Genomic DNA, 17,984 nt, shown 5'->3' on the forward strand with positions numbered 1-17,984 from the left:
TCAGGGGTGTTCAGATTAGCAACGTCTGTCTAATCTCTCAGATACAAGAATTTCACATTACTGCTTGCATTCACATACACACACATGCATCAGGACAAACAGATCATGCCAAAGTGTAGCCTAAGCACTGACAAATAACACATTTATAAGCTGTTAATAAATCAGTGCTGTCAGTCTGAGTGTGTACAGGCCTTTATATGTGAAGAAAGGGTGTTTGCAGAAGATATTTGCTAAGTTTGACACAACGCAGTGTGCAAGTGTGGCTAAACTTGTACTGGCTAAATGCCCTCAAATAGAGTAATACAGTCCTTACTCTTTTAAAGGCACCTAAATCAGGCAAATTATGTTTTACTTCAAATTGAATAGTGTCAACAATTTTATTGCATCTATGAGAGGTCATTACTAATATAGTTTATATAATCTGTGTGTGTGTGTGTGTGTGTGTGTGTGTGTGTGTGTGTGTGTGTGTGTGTGTGTGTGAGACTGTAATTACATTTTAAAAATGCTGATTACCTCATCACTCTCTGCAATAACACTTCACACTCGTAACAAGACATGCATAACCTAAAACTCACGTCATTACACTCATGCAATGCAAACATGGTTTACCTTACTTTGAGAGCACACTGCTTTACATGGTGACTGAGATCATGTGTTTCACAGTAATACTGTTTTAAGGACATATATCATGGTAATACTGATTTTTGGACATACACCGATCAGCCACAACATTAAAACCACCTGCCTAATATTGTGTAGGTCCCCCTTGTGCCGCCTAAAACAGCTCTGACCCGTCGAGGCATGAACTCCACAAGACCTCTGAAGGTGTCCTGTGGTATCTGGCTCTAAGACGTTAGCAGCAGATCTTTCAAGTCCTTTAAGTTGCAAGGTGGGGCTTCCATGGATCAGACTTGTTGGTCCAGCACATCTGATAGACGATCAACACCTTGAGCTCTTTGTCTTGTTCCTCAAACCATTCCTGAACAATTTTTGCAGTGTGGCAGGATGCATTATCCTGCTGAATGAGGCCACTGCCATCATGGAATACCGTTGCCATGAAAGGATGTACGTGGTCTACAACAATCTTTAGGTAGGTGGTACGTGCCAGGACCCAAGGTTTCCCAGCAGAATATTGCCCAGAGCATCACACTGCCTCTACCCGGCCTGCCTTCTACCCATAGTGCATCCTGCTGCCATCTCTTCCCCAGGTAAACGACACACGTGCACCTGGCCGTCTACATGATCTAAAAGAACACTTGATTCATCAGACCAGGTCACCTTCTTCCATTGCTACATGGTCCAGTTCTGATGCTTACGTGTCCATTGCAGGCAGTTTTGACGGTGGACAGGGGTCAGCATGGGCACTCTGACCGGCTGCAATGCACTCTGTGTTCTGACACCTACCTTTCCATCATGGCCAGCATTAAGTTTTTAAGCAATTTGTGCTACAGTAACTCTTCTGTCGCTCCCCACGTGCATCAGTGAGCCTTTGACGCCCATGACCGGATGTCCTTCCTTGGTCCACTTTTGGTAGGTACTAGCCACTGCAAACCGGGAACACCCCACAAGACCTGCCATTTTGGAGATGCTCTGACCCGGTCATCTAGCCATCTCAAAGTCACTCATATCCTTACGCTTGCCCATTTTTCCTGTTTCCAACACATGAAATTCAAGAACCGACTGTTCACTTGCTGCCTAATCCACCGAGCAGCCACAACATTAAAACCACCAGCCTAATATTGTGTAGGTCCACAGAACTGCAACACACTGGATGTTTTTTGTTTTTGGCACAATTCAGAGAAAATTCTAGTGACTGTTGTGTGCGAAAATCCCAGGAGATCAGCAGTTACAGAAATACTCAGACCAGCTCGTCTGGCACCAACAATCATGCCACGGTCCAAAACACTGAGATCAAATTTTTTCCTGTATCTGATTTTATGCACTGCAGCCACACGATTGGCTGATTAGATAATTGCATGGATGATTGTTGGTGCCAGATGGGCTGGTTTGGCTGTTTCTGTAACTGCTGATCCATAAACATCCAGTGAGGGGCAGATCTGTGGATGGAAATGCCTTGTAGATGAGAGAGGTCAACAGAGAATGGCCAGACTGGTTCAAACTGATAAAGTCTACAGTAACTCAGATAACCACTCTGTATAATTGTGGTGAGAAGAATATAATATCAGAATGCTATACTGAGATGCAGGTTGGCGCTATTTTGGTGGCACGAGGGGGACCTATACAACATTAGGCAGGTGGTTTTAATGTAGTGGCTGATCTGCGAATATCCCACCCCTTGACAGGTGCAACTGTAACGAGCAAAATAAATTTTATTCACTTCACCTGTCAGTGGCTGTTGTGGCTGATCAGTGTATACTGCAACCATGATTTTTAGGACATGTATCATGCAATCCTTTAGTGCCATAGAAAAGGAAGATGTTATGATATGATATTAACAATGTCCATGTACGTAAGTGATGTACACAGTATAAAGGAGTACCGGCAGGATCCTTGAGTAAAGAATTTGGACTACACAGCACACAGCCTCCTGTCTCTTGATTCACTTGTCACTCATAACACTTTATATCAAAGTATCATAACATTACCATATCCTACCATCACTGTAACATGGTGAACTGCAATGAACTGCCACATAATAATGAATCATCACCATCAACAGTCTTTCATTCACAAGAAAAGCAAAGCACTCTCAAAGTAAGGATTTGACTGGGGAATTCAAATCAAATTCAAAAATGCACTCAAAACCACAGCACAATTTAAACACAACACACACACACACACACACACACACACACACACACACACACACACACACACACACACACACACACAATGAAAACAGGATCCAGTAATGTGATACTGACTTTGTAGCTGGAATCACCTGCTAAACAGCACATGAAGGAGAAAACAGCCATTAAATACACAGATAAAAACACCCAAAACTGCCTTCTTGAATTTTCAAACCCCTCTGAGACAGACTAACAACTACACAAACAATTCTCTCACACACGTTTAATTAGCTACCTAAATATAAAACCCTAACAGAAAACATTAAGCATTTTTAGAAAGAATTGTATAAAACATTTTTCCAATTAAGGGTGTCCCCTGATTTTTCCAATGGGAGGTTTTGTGGGACTTTGGTTCCCAAACCATAGCAAAGTAAACCCATGCACACAACCGCAATGAGAAAGATAAGCCTGACCCTTTGAAACATAATACAGCATCCACACATGATCACATGAAGGATGAATATGTTTTCTCCACAGTTGCCCATAAAAATATGGAAACAGGGCTGGCACATTGATTACAATCAGTTCATTCGCCACTTTGTAAATCAAGGTGGTGACGTAGTGGGCTAAAGCACATAACTGGTAATCAGAAGGTTGCTGGTTCGATCCCCACAGCCACCACCATTGTGTCCTTGAGCAAGGCACTTAACTCCAGGTTGTTCCGGGGGAATTGTCCCTGTAATAAGTGTAAGTCGCTGTAAGTCGCTTTGGATTAAAGCGTCCGCCAAATGCATAAATGTAAATATAAATATTTTGGGGTTATTAAAACTTATTAGGTTACCCAGGTATTCAGTGTTTACCTAAAATGTGCATATTGTGCACTCTATACATGGTGCATGAATACAAAAACAATATGAGCAGTATGGTAGTATGCCACACATATATAGTCATCTATCCACAAAACTCAACAAGAATAAGAAAGGGTTCATAGGGTGATGTGGAGGCAGAGGTGTGGCCGAGTACGATGTAAAGTGGGGGAGATGAGGGGTGAATGATTTCCGCCTGTGTTTAACACCTGTCTTGTGTTTCAGTGAGGGGGGATTGGGGCTTTTAAGGAGTGGAGAGTTGAGAGAGTGAGTCCAGCTGAGAAGCTGCTTGTGTGTTGGCCACTGTCGTATTTCATTAAAGACACTTTGTGATATGTATCTGAAGCTACACCATTGCGCATTTAGGCAAACGTGTTTTTGCTGTTCAAAAGTGACATTCCTGAGTTGGAAACACCGTCTAGCACTTCCTCGTTCCTTGAACCTCATTACAGGTGATTAAACTACAGCTCTGGATAAAATTAAGAGACCACTGCAAAATTATCAGTTTCTCTGGATTTTACTATTTATAGGTATGTGTTTGAGTAAAATGAAAATTTTTGTTTTATTCTATAAAGTACTGACAACGTTTCTCCCAAATTCCAAATACAAATATTGTCATTTAGAGCATTTATTAACTGGTCAAAATAACAAAAAAGATGCCATGTTTTCAGACCACCAATAATGCAAAGAAAACATGTTAATATTCATTTTTAAACAATTCAATACTAATGTTTTAACTTAGGAAGAGTTCAGAAATCAATATTTGGTGGAATAACCCTGATTTTCAATCACAGCTTTCATGCGTCATGGCATGCTCTCTACCAGTCTTTCGCGTTATTGGGAGACTTTATGCCACTCCTGGTGCAAAAATTCAAGCAGCTCGGCTTCGTTTGATGGCTTGTGGCCATCCATCTTCCTCTTGATCACATTCCAGAGGTTTTCAATGGGGTTCAGGTCTGGAGATTGGGCTGGCCATGACAGGGTCTTGATCCGGTGGTCCTTCATCCACACATTGATTGACTTGGCTGTGTGGAATGGAGCCATTGTCCTGCTGGGAAAAAACAATCCTCAGAGTTGGAGAACATTGTCAGAGCACAAGGAAGCAAGCTTTCTTCCAGGATAAACTTGTAAGTGGCTTGATTCATGCGTCCTTCGCAAAGATGAATCTGCCCGATTCCAGCCTTGCTGAAGAATCCCCAGATAATCCCCGATCCTCCACCTGGTTGTCTAATGGTTAGACGGAGACCTGGAGAGGCCTTCAAGCCACAGCGTCTCGCACCCACTGTTAAATTTGGTGGCGCATCATTGATGATCATTTTACACAAACACATACCTATAAATAGTAAATCCAGAGAAACTGATAATTTTGCAGCGGCCTCTTAATTTTTTCCAGAGCCGTATACCTTTAGCTGGTATCAGGCTGATATGAATAGCTTTTTAAAGTTATTAAAAGACAGAAACAAACAAAATGCCTCACAACAAACACACAAATGTGTGAACAAGAAACACACAAAACCGGTAACAGTGAAAGAAATTAGATGTGTGTGTCAGAATGTGTAAATGTCAGCATATACAATATGTGTGTGTAACTCATGTCAATCAGTATTTTACAACCATTATTCAAATATGAAACCAAAAACACACACACACACACACACACACACACACACACACACACACACACACACACACACACACACACACACACACACACGATACATCTGAGCTTCCCCTGGGACATTATCCAAGGGAGAGCCCTGATACACACTAAAACACACAACAGATACTGTTACGGCGATCTAAATATACTCACTGACGAACATATTATAAGATGTCACTCAGTGCAAAAAGAGAAACAGTCATTTAGTGATATAACGAAAGAATATTCTGAATATTTCATTTAGTAATATAACGACTACACAACACATTGAACAGACAGACTACACCTATCATTTACAGCCTCGCTTTTAATCGTGAAAACATTCATATTTAAATATATACACTGTCATGTACCTTTGTTGTTTTCCAATTATGATATACCTGTTTTGCTTCAAGTAAATGTTGTTAATGTTTAATATCAGAGCTGGTTAGTTTGATTCAAGGCTTTGAAAACCTGTAAGAAATATTTTCTGTAATGAACTGGAAATATAATGGGAGGGGTCATTGTTGAGCTAAATGTTTGTGTGGTGGTTGGAGCGTCAATGTGTCAATCAAATTCTTACCCATTAAGCTGTGAGCTCTCACCCTGGCTTTCCAGCAGGCCCCGCCTCTGGCCCATAGCTACCTCACAGGCATTCTCATTGGAGTAGAGATTGATGGGCGTGTTATAGACGGATGGGCGGGGCACTACAGGCAGATGATTGAGTGAGCCAGCTGTCATGTCAGTGGGGGTGGGCGGAGCCAGTGGTTTAGGCCTTTGAGCTGAGGAGGCGGGTGCAAAAGCAGATGCAGGGGAGGGAATGGAGGCTATGGGTGTTGTCCCTGTCTCTCCAAACGGATGAGCGCTCTTATTGGATGATGTAGTGATGTGGGTGGTGTTTTTGATGTCAGAGGAAGATGGAATGGAGGTTGTCATGGGAACGGGCTTGATAACTTCCACAGAATTATCCTAAACATGGAGTGAAGCACATGCAGGACTCAAACACAAGCACAACACAAAATACAACATCAGTAACGCAACAAATCAACAGACATACACATAAAAATAAATGGGTAATACAAAGAATGTTGTTGACTATACTGCTCGAAACCTAAATGATATGTATCAATCAAGGCTGGACTGGTAATCTGACATACCGGGCTTTTTCCCGGTGGGCCGACGCACTTTTGGGCCGATCAGGGGTGGGCTGGCCATCGGGAAAACCGATTGGGCCGGTTGGTCGGCCGTGAAACGTGCGGAATGGGCCGCGATAAGCAAACATGAGCTGCCGGGTTTTGCGGAATGAACTACAAAACTGCGCCATTTTATGCAAAAAAAGGACAGCGAAACCCCCCAACAACTTTTAGCTCACCCCCTCCCCCTCCCACCCCCCCAAACATGTTTTGGGCCAGTTGCCATGTAAAATCCCAGTCAAGCCCTGGTATCAATGGCTGTGTTCGAAATGAACACAAGCATGCAATTGACTGAACATTGCAAAGAATATACTATTACTACTATTTTCAAACTGAAAATATGCATACTGTGCACAGTTTACATATTATATATTGCAGAGAGATTATGAGCAGTATTGGTAGTGTACAATTTCAAACATATCCAATAGATTTGTTTGGAATAGCATAATAATGTATACTACTACTCTATACTTAAAAAGTAGTATGCAGTTATGTGTACTGTGTTTTACAATTTAAAACTGGTATGCAGAATACAGAATAAACTGCAGTAAGTGGCGCACCAATATTTCCTTTTGAACACAGCCTGTATCTTCACATTGGACTCATAGCAATACATATTAGCAATACAAAACAAATAATTGCTGATTGCAGCGGGCGCAGTACTATTACAAACATGCAAAACTAAAACACTAGTGTGCATGTAAAGCTTCATCTGTCTGTCTCAGAGGGGAATCATCACATATAAACACACACTCAGTCTGTGTGTTGTGTGCATAGTGTGGGTAAAACTCATACCTTTGGTGCCACATCTGGTTTTGTAAAACTGGACGCTCTGTTGGAACACAAACAATGAACGAAAACATTAATAACTCTTTGTGAGCACATCTGGATCGGACACTGGCACTACATTCTCCAGGGGAGAACACAAATAGATGTTCAAGGTTTGCATCAACCACTAAAGAAGTCAGGTTTGGTTTTAAACTCGTATGATGTGGCATCTTGATTTAAAGTAATAATGTGTATGTATGTGTGTGTGTGTGTGTGTGTGTGTGTGTGTGTGTGTGTGTGTGTGTGTGTGTGTGTGTGTGTGTGTGTGTGTGTGTGTGTGTGTGTGTGTGTGTGTGTGTAAGGCTGGCAGAGTATTGTAGTATTTATTACTGTCTCTAAAAATCACTGCCTGACATCTGAACTCAATTCCAGAACAATCTTGCACATCTCTCTATCTGTACATATCCTACACATACATTTACATCCACTATTATCTCAGTGACCTATTATCTCAGTGAGAGCTGGATATAAGACTACACCTTCTAAAACAAAAAACAACTTTACTGCCTTACAAAGCCAAAATGCAGTAACTACCGCAATACTGAAACTGAGAAAAATGGTTTCACATTTTTTGATTGTCCATCCAAATGTGGATTCAAAAATAAAACAGTCTCTGATGTATGTAAAGACACAAACACACTAATGTGACCCATCTTGACCTGGAGTGTATCCTTAAGTAGAGGACTTGATAGTGAAATCTAGCGGGTCGGGTTTAACGGGTGTAGATCTGTCAGAGGGAGTGCTGAGCGGTCACAATGCTGCAGTTATGAGCTAATAATCTGTTCTCAGTACACTCAATATAGAACTGCAGGAATTGGAAGATGAGTGACAGTTAAGCCAGAGACAGAGAAAGAGAGACAAACTGCTCTTCTTTAATTAATGTTTCCTAAATTAATACATTTTTGTTACATTCAAATGCATGTAAAATCATTATTTTATTTTGGTTTAACTAAACTTTATTTTAACTTTAATTTCATTTAATTTCATTTAAACAATTTAAACTTTAATTTTATTTTAATTGTAACTTTATTTTAACTTTAATTTCATTTAATTTTAACTTTATTTTACTTTACTTTTTCACGTCACTTCACCTCACATCACCACGTTACCACTTCATTTTTCTTTACTTTAACTTTATTTTAACTCAGCTTCACTTAACATTTACACCTCGCCTCACCTTTACTTTAACTTTATTTTATTTTATCTACTTTATTTTAACTCATCTTAACTGAACTTTTTCACCTCATCTTTACTTTAACTTTACTTTATTTTAACTTTATTTTACTTTTTCACTTCACCTCACCTCACTTCACTTTACTTTAACTTTATTTTTTATTTTATTTTAACTTCTTTTTATTTCAACTTTTTTTTAAGTTAGCTTAACTTAATTTTTCGCCTCACCTTTACTTTACTTAAACTTTATTTTACTTTTTCACTTCACTTTACTTTATTTTAAATTTTCTTTATTTTAACTTTTCTTAACTTTTTCATTTCACCTCACCTTTTCTTAAAATTTTACTTTATTTTTATATTTACTTTATTTGAACTTAAATTAAATTAACTTTATTTTTACTTTCTCACTTCACCTCACACCACGTCACTTCACTTCATTTTTAATTAATTTTAACTTTACTATTTCACTTTGCTTTTACTTTACTTTTATACTTCACTTTATTTTAATTTAACATTACTTTAAATGTATTTTATTTTAACATGAATTTACTTTCCTTTACTTTCACGTCGCGTCACATCATGTGTTTTTAAAAAAGTACAAAAAGTACGAGAAAGTATGATTTTATTTCATTTGTTAAAAAGTGATGTTCGCTAACGCAAGTATCACTATTATTGTTGCTCATACTTGGGGTTGGAGATTTGATATCAAACAATATCAATTTCATATTATATCAATATAATATTGGCTGTAAAAATAAAGTTGAAAAGAAAAGGGCAATGTTCCCATTCAATAGCTAGCAGACATTGAACTGATGTGTGTTTATTGCTCACAGGGGGAAACCATGAAATATTACAAAAGAAATGTCTTCAATCTTTTGTCTGAATGTTGATTTTTATCCTCATATATCTATAAAGGGAAATGGGATTTTACCAGCTGTGATATCCTGTAAAAGCCAATAAACACACAGGACTGATTTCCTCAGTGTAGGGATGAGCTAAACTGCTGGAGAGTGTGTGAGAAATGTGTTCTAGTGTTGCAGGCTTCATCTTACACTTTCAGTTCACAGAAAGTTAAGACATTGCAACACACACACTACACACACACACACACACACACACACACACACACACACACACACACACACACACATCAGTCATCACATACATTCATTGTATGGAATAAAAGTGAATGGTGACTGAGCCATAACATCTTTTTTATTCCACTTAAGAAGAAAGACATAAAGGCTTGGAACAACATGAGGGTTGGAAATGACAACAGCATTTTCATTTTGGTCTAAACTATCCCTGTAAGATCAATTCTGACCCAAACCTGAAACTCTTTTTGGTGATGGAAACGTCCATACTTCTGCATTAAATAATACATGGCTTGTACAAATATTAGCTGACAAATATTGCCATTATTTTCATGTTGTATAGCTAGAGGAAAAAGTGCTATAAACATTTAAATGACTTGATTGGCACCTCTAAATCTGAGGCCAGGGTTCTCTCAGCAGGAAACCGATGGAGTGCGTACTCCGGATAGGGAAGGAGGTATTACCCCAAGTGATGGAGTTCAAGTACCTCGGGGTCTTGTTCACGAGTGAGGGGACAATGGAGCGGGAGGTTGGCCGGAGAATCGGGGCAGCGGGGGCGGTATTGGACTCTCTCTATCGCACCGTTGTCACCAAAAGAGAGCTGAGCCGGAAGGCAAAGCTCTCGATCTACCGGTCAATTTTCGTTCCTACCATCACTTATGGTCATGAAGGCTGGGTCATGACCGAAAGAACTAGGTCACGAGTACAAGTGGCCGAAATGGGTTTCCTCAGAAGGGTGTCGGGCTTCTCCCTTAGAGATAGGGTGAGGAGCTCAGTCATCCGTGAGGAGCTCGGAGTAGAGCCGCTGCTCCTTTGCATCGAAAGGAGTCAGTTGAGGTGGTTTGGGCTTCTGGTAAGGATGCCCCCTGGCCGCCTCCCTAGGGAGGTGTTTCAGGCATGTCCAGATGGGAGGAGGCCTCCGGGAAGACCCAGGAATAGGTGGAGAGATTACATCTCCACACTGGCCTGGGAACGCCTCGGGGTCCCCCAGTCAGAGCTGGTTAATGTGGCCCTATGTGTTTGGGGCCCCCTGCTGGAGCTGCTGCCCCCGCGACCCGACTTCGGATAAGCAGTTGAAAATGGATGGATGAAGATGGATGGATGACACTGATTGTCGCAGCTCAAATACTCTATGTGTGTGCACTCATGCACAAATAGAATTATGTTAAAATGAAAACATAGGTAATAATATATTTTTCCTCAATCACAAACCCAAAGTTGATGCAATCCCAATATTATCTAAACCAAAAACTGAGCTAAACCTGGCCTGTAACCTGATTCAAGTCGGAGAGTGGCCAACTCTGGAATCTTTCATTTTTTCATGTGTTTTCTTGTAAATGCACCAAACAAAATGTCAGTCATAATAAATGAATTATTTGTATAAAATGAGGTGTGAAGACAAACATTTCTGTCATCATCTGCGAGTGTCTAAATGAGGGCTTATAAGAACGGGATTCAAAACAAGATGAAACATCAGGTCGTTTTTCTTTCAGAATAATGTAGACATGTCAGACATTTGGGAAATTGTGTTAACGCTCAACAATCAGAACTTCTAGAATCAAAACATTTAGTTTATTTGCTGGGAAAGCAAAAACTGTCTTGATGACATGCTTCCAATCACAAACAGCGCATGATAATTATACAGACCCAAATAAACATACAGAATGGAGGTATACAAAGAGGATAAATTATTCTAAATTACTCTAAATATTATTCTGTATTATTCTATATATTGTCCCACAATGTCTTCCATGTGTTAGAGTTAAATGAGTAAAAGTTTTACAGACTGCAAAACAGTAATCACAAAGCAGACCCAGAACAAGAAGTGTCATTTCAAGAAAACAATGTCCATTTAGAATAATAAACTAAACTAAAATGGTGCAAAGACCGAATCAGTAACTTCCAACATTGAGCCAGTTCATGGAATTACATTGAAAGGGTCATTACCTGAATCAAATGGATGTCGAAATGGATGACTTGTTTGTATACCTTAAGGGTTTTTATTTCTAGAACGATTTTGAAAGCCAATTGCAGTGGGCTGTCAACAGACCAAAATAAGCCTGTAATGGTGCTGTGGTTGGAATCCAGCTGGTTTAATTTAATTAAGCTAAACTTCTCCTCCAATCGGTCAACAAAAGACCTCCTACAAAGCCAAGTAATCAAGCAATCCATTATCCATCTGTGAAGAGTTGAATCAGGTGGACATATTGTATTTGATTCAAAGTTTGAGCTCTGAATAAGATTAGGCACTTGTGTGTATTTTAGCATTCAGAACTACTTGTTTTCGATGTGGTACAGCCAAAAGTCAATGCCCCATAGCATGGCAAACCCAAACCGTACATGCACTAGTAGAAAGATAAATAAATCAATCAAGACTGGGAATAAAATAATAATGAAAAAAATTTACTAGATTTGTTGTTGGGATTTACACTGGCAGCCAAAAATTTGGAATGCTATTGTGCAAAGAAATTGGTACTTTTATTCACTAAAGTGGCATTCAACTGATCACAATGTATAGAAAAAAACGTAAACTATTTCAAAGTTCTCATCAAAAAATCCTGCATGTGCAGCAATGACAGCTTTGCAGATCCTTGTTATTCTAGCAGATCCTCAAGTGACATTTCATCTTGTCAGGCACTTCTCACACACCTTACAGTCTTGCTGATACCACAAAAGCTCAATGGGTTTCAGATCCGTAACACTCTTTTCCATTTATCTGTTGTCCAATGTCTGTGTTTCTTTGCCCACTCAAACCTTTTATTTTAGTTTTTCTGTTTCAAAAGTGGCTTTTTCTTTGCAATTCTTCCCATAAGGCCTCCTGAGTCTTCTCTTTACTGTAGTACATGAAACTGGTGTTGAGCGGGTAGAATTCAATGAAGCTGTCAGCGGAGGACATGTGAGGCGTCTATTTCTCAAACTAGAGACTCTGATGTACTTATCCTCTTGTTTAGTTGCACATCTGGTCTTCCACATCTCTTTCTGTCCTTGTTAGAGACAGTTGTGCTTTATCTTTGAAGACTGTAGTGTACACGTTTGTATGAAATCTTCAAAACAATGATTGACTGACGAGCTTCTAGAGAAAGGTGTTTCTTTCTTTCTGTTTTGCCATTTTTTTTAACTAATATTGACCTAAAGACATGCCAGTCTATTGCATACTATAGCAACTCAAAAACAAACACAAAGACGATGTTAAGCTTCATTTAACGAACCAAATAGCTTTCAACTGTGATTTATATAATGGCAGGGGATTTTCTAGTACCAAATTAGCAATTTAGCATGATTACGCAAGGATAAGGTGATGGAGTAATGGCTGATGGATTTGGGGCCTGTCTTGATTTGATCAAAAATGACTTTTTTCAAATAATGATGGTGCTATGTTTACATAAGTAATGTCCTGGTTATACTTGGTGATCAGTGGAATGACACTTTGGTGAATTAAAGTACCAATTTCCTTCCGAAACTGCAAAATGTGTACATTATTCCAAACGTTTGGCCACCGGTGTAGCTAAGTTTACCTATTCATTCAAGATGCTTAGAAAGAGATTTTAAGGGCAACCCCCCCCCCCCATCAACACACACAGCCTACAAAAATTTAGCTTATTATAGTTGATGCTGCATATTAAGCTTGGACAGGAGAAAGCATGTAAATTTTTTTTTTTTTGCAAAAACATCCTGTTCAATTCTAAGGGTCAGAGAGAGGGTGGACACTGGTCATGAAACACAAAATTACAACTGTTTTTGTGGAAAACAACCTTCAGTAACATTATAAGTAGACTTCAGAGAAAAAATAAAATGACACATTTATTATGTCTCAGATGTTTCTCCTAAAACGCCTTAGGAGAAATAAAATGCCCTTTTAATAGAGTATGTATGTATGTATAAATGCACTAGTAAAGGGGCACATTGAAATTATATCTGATATAAGCATCCATGAGTTCATCTGATGGTATGTGAGATTACAGTAAGTTCTTACAAGCTAAAGCTAATAAGAAGAAAAAAATGAAATAAGAAAACAATAAAATATTTCACTTCATGTGCTTTTAATTAACACGGAGTCTCTCTTTCTCTCTCTGTAATCTGCGAGAATCAACGCAAAGCTCATAAAACTCCAAATCTATCCACCATAACTGCAGGTAGAGCTGAGTTTGGCATCTCCATACCTCTCCAATAAACCCGAATGGCGTCCACTAGCAGTGAAAGGCCAATACACACACAAAAACACGCAGTGTCTGTTTAGTGTTGGGTTCTGACAGATAAAGAACATTACTTGCTGCTTGTTGCATGCTGTTTTTGTTCTGCACAAAAGCACAATAATGAGTAAAATCACTTAATACTCACTGCAGACTGCTGTGCGATTACAAATAGTGGATAATATTTCTTTAATATGAGGTAGTAAAGAGAAAAAACCTGAATGCTTTAGCCACTGGACCAATCAGACACACAATTATTCATTATTTAATGAATAAGCCAACAGATGTCTCAAGACTGTAACAAGCAAAGGTCCACGTAGGCCCAAGCAGACTCCGTAATGTCTGCTCCCCCACTGATCATTATCAAGCCTTTACACTGTCTTTGCTGACACTGGACCAGCAAATAGTGGACCCCCAGTGACTTTCCAAGTGGGGAAAGGTTTGCTGCATGCCAGAGCAATCTTTCCCCTATAAGAAATGAACTCAAAGCCCAGAACAACAGACTTTTCTTCACTAAATTATAGACAACCTGTCTCTAAATCCACATGCATACCCCTGGGACATTGTGTATAGTATCATTACTGTCTTGTAAAGTTTTTTTTTTTGGTACTGTATACTGTTTTATGCCTGCCTTATGAAAGAACTACCAGATAATGTACAGTTAGTTCTGCCATTTTCCTATCAAATGAATCCTTGTGTGACACTGCAATTTGGTATATATATAATTCTGATAGCATGCATTGTATGCTTGCTATATTAATCAGAGCATAAAGGGGCACACATTAACAACTTACCCCCAATCATGCAAATGAGTCAGCTTCCAAACAAAGGAACATTTCCCGCTTGGAGATTGCACCTTTCTCATTGGTCAAGCCAGACTCGAGAGGAGGGACCTTTATCAGAAGTTAAAAGACACGTCCCACCTCTTACTCACACTCTTTCCCCTGGATCTTTCCCCTGACCCTCTGCTGCTCTGCTGGAAGGCCTCAACACCTCAAGCCATGTGCAACTACCTGGACCATAGAGTTAATGAACACCAGAGTTCATCCTAATTTCTTCATTCAACACATAAGAAATTGATTGCAACTTGGAACACCATCGACTCGGGGAACCATCAAGACGTATGAATGGTTCCCTCAGATGGTTAAGTGACACTTTTCATAAATTAATTTCCCCTATCCTGTTCCGGTTTCATTTTATTTTCACTTTACCCTTTCCCATGTATGAGTGTTTTGAGTATATGTTTTTGTTTAGATTAGTTATGTGTTCGTATTTTAGTTAAATAAACTTTTGTTTACATTCTTGTGAGTTGATTCTGGTCTGCTTGTAAATCAATGTAAATGTAACGATTCGATCTCAGCTCCGTGCTAAGGTAGAGTTATTTTTGTGTGGCCACGAAAAATATACTTCCTGAGAATCGATAAATGATCAATACTGAGTCTTCACGAGACGAACAGATAAATAGATTGTAATGTTAATTCAGCAACATCAAGTTGATTCTATTAACCGATCCAAATGTTCATAATTAATTATAATGTGTTATGATTAATTATTAGTTTTTCCCTTTTAATGATGTGTTGACTGTGGTATATTTTGATAAATAATCTCATCCCTGTTTCTAAAAGATTTTGCTTCAAAGCTATGCCTATATGTGTGTAATATTACTGCCAATAAGCCATGAGAATAATATTATTCCAATAAGAGAATTAATAATAATTATTTTATTAAAGCTAATTCCCTACAGTAGAAATTGTGAGCTGATTCAATGAGACGCTGTATTACGATTTTAATGGTGGAGAATTTATTCAGACAAATAATCTAGTTATTTGTCATTTATCTAAATTATAACGGTTGTCAAATGCGACTGATTCCATTATAAATTTCCTTACATAGTAATGTAGAAATAAGACAGTTTAATTAAATTCCTAGCTCACACATACTATTTCCATTACAAACAATGGTTACGTACACAACACTTTAACCCGTACAGTGTACATATATCAAGACACTAAATACACTACAATGCAGAAGACAAAATAGTGAAAGATTGTGCATATGCCCTTTATATTGCCCCTTGTATCAATGATGAGAATGCAACATGCTTTGAGCTTTGAATTGCATTCTTAAACATTTTAAACTGATGGAATTGGCATCGTGTAGCTATAAAAGTTTGTATGCACAAAGAGTATAATTGGGCCTTAGAGTACACCAAACAAGAAGAGCTGTGTGTGTTTCATAGTGCAATCCTTAATTTTACACACACACACCACACACACACACACACACACACACACACACACACACACACACACACACACACACACTGCTGGTTTCAGGTGGCACTGATGCTGGATTAGTTCTATTAGACCTCAAGCCCAAGTAAAACAAAGAGAGGGTGATTAGTTTACGATCATTAAATATTAAACGAACACCCACACTATATACTCTGAGAGCATTCTGTACTTTACCACGTCAGCTTAAGTGGCATTTAAATATGTGTGAGATTAAGTCAATTGCCTTATTTTTACTCTCTCCCATATGAATCAATTTTGTCACAGCTCATGTTTCTGTCAGTCAGTGCTGGTCTCTCACATGTTTTGATTTCCACTGCATTAATCCATGAACTTTCTTCTGTCACCACTGAGCACAATGTTTCTTACCAGTTATGTGTCAGTGTGGGTGTGTGATGGCCTGAGGCCAATTGCTCTCTCATGTTGAGTTGTGGTGCTCAAGTGGGCAATGCAAATTCGAATATGGCTTGAAATCTTTCATTACATTTACATTTATGCATTTGGCAGATGCTTTTATCCAAAGCGACTTACAGAGCCCTTATTACAGGGACAATCCCCCTGGAGCAACCTGGAATTAAGTGCCTTGCTCAAGGACACAATGGTGGTGGCGGCTGTTGGGATCGAACCAGCGACCTTCTGATTACCAGATTACCAGTTATGTGCTTTAGACCACTACACCACCACCACTCCACCTTTCACAGTCTCATTTCCCATTTCGCTAAACCAGTTCAAAAACAGATCGCAGTATGGCCAGAGGATGCTACCTCAGCACTTCAGGACTGCTTCCAGGACATAGATTGGAACATGTTCAAGGAGGCATCCACCTACGACAATCACACATACCTGCAAGAATACACAAAAACAGTGACTGCTTACATCAGGATGTGCATTGAAAATGTGACATTCACTAAGACCATCACCACACATGCCAACCAGAAGCCATGGCTGACAGCAGAGGTCAGTGGGCTGCTGAAGACCCAAGTATATGCATACAGATCGGGGAATAAAGCAGCCCTCAAAACAGCGAGAGCCCATCTGTACCATGGCATCAAGAAGGCCAACCTTAACCCTAACCATAACCCTAACCCTATCCCAACAATAACTTCACTGACAGCAGAGATGCACAGAGCTTGTGGCAAGCCATTCAGACCATCACTGACTACAAGCCCACATGCACTAAACCACTTCTATGCATGGTTTGAAGTGCAGAATGACACACCTGTGTGGAAAACACCTACATCTCCCAGCGACCAGGTACTCTGCCTGTCTCCAGCCGACGTGAGGAATACCTTATCCAGGATTAACCCACGCAAGGCTGCTGGTCCTGACAATAAACCTGTCAGTGTACTGAGAGACTGTGCTGAACAGCTGACAGATGTCTTCACAGACATCTTCAACACCTCGCTTAGTCAGGATGTCGTACCCACATGTCTCAAGTCCACCACCATCATATTTGTACCAAAGTCACTCGTGACCTGCCTGAATGACTACCATCACAGACAGTGTTAGTCTCCAATCATGATGAAGTGCTTTGAGAGGTTAGTCATGCACCACATCAAGACCAGCCTCGCTAACACACTCGACCCGTTACAGTTTCCATACCTTTCAAACTATTCTACCGACGATGCAATATCCTCCACCCTCCACCTGACCCTGAACCGCATAGAACACAAAAAATCATATATCAGAAACTGTTCATCGACTTCAGCTCTGCATTCCACAAAATAATCCCACAACAGCTCATCATTACGCTGAACCTGCTGGGCCTCAAAACCACCCTCTGTAACTGGATCTAAATGGAAGACCTCAGTCAGTACATGTCAGCAGCAAATTCCATTGACCACCTCCCACTGACCATCAACGCTCGACAGTGGAGAGAGTCAGCAGCATTAAATTCATAGGGGTGCACATCACAGAGAACATCCCTTGGACCACCAACACCTCATACGTTTCCAAGAGG

At 39.6% G+C, this 17,984-nt stretch overlaps 1 protein-coding gene across 7 annotated transcripts in view; it reads right to left on the reverse strand.

Moving 5' to 3' along the window:
* LOC127643054 (PDZ and LIM domain protein 5-like) overlaps window positions 1-17,984 on the reverse strand; it is a 63,483-nt gene that overhangs the window by 23,699 nt on the left and 21,800 nt on the right. For 3 of the 7 annotated variants that reach the window (XM_052125596.1, XM_052125594.1, XM_052125595.1), the window contains exons 4-5: window positions 7,244-7,280; window positions 5,839-6,224 (exon numbers count right to left, since the gene is read on the reverse strand). In XM_052125596.1, the coding sequence (XP_051981556.1) occupies window positions 5,839-6,224; window positions 7,244-7,280 (423 nt within the window). Of the gene's footprint in view, window positions 1-2,885; window positions 2,906-5,838; window positions 6,225-7,243; window positions 7,281-17,984 lie in introns of all 7 variants that reach the window. The other 4 variants (XM_052125600.1, XM_052125598.1, XM_052125599.1 and 1 more) reach the window with 2 other exon arrangements.

The sequence above is a fragment of the Xyrauchen texanus genome, chromosome 4 (assembly GCF_025860055.1).
Source record: "Xyrauchen texanus isolate HMW12.3.18 chromosome 4, RBS_HiC_50CHRs, whole genome shotgun sequence".
In the NCBI taxonomy this organism is placed as follows: domain Eukaryota; kingdom Metazoa; phylum Chordata; class Actinopteri; order Cypriniformes; family Catostomidae; genus Xyrauchen; species Xyrauchen texanus.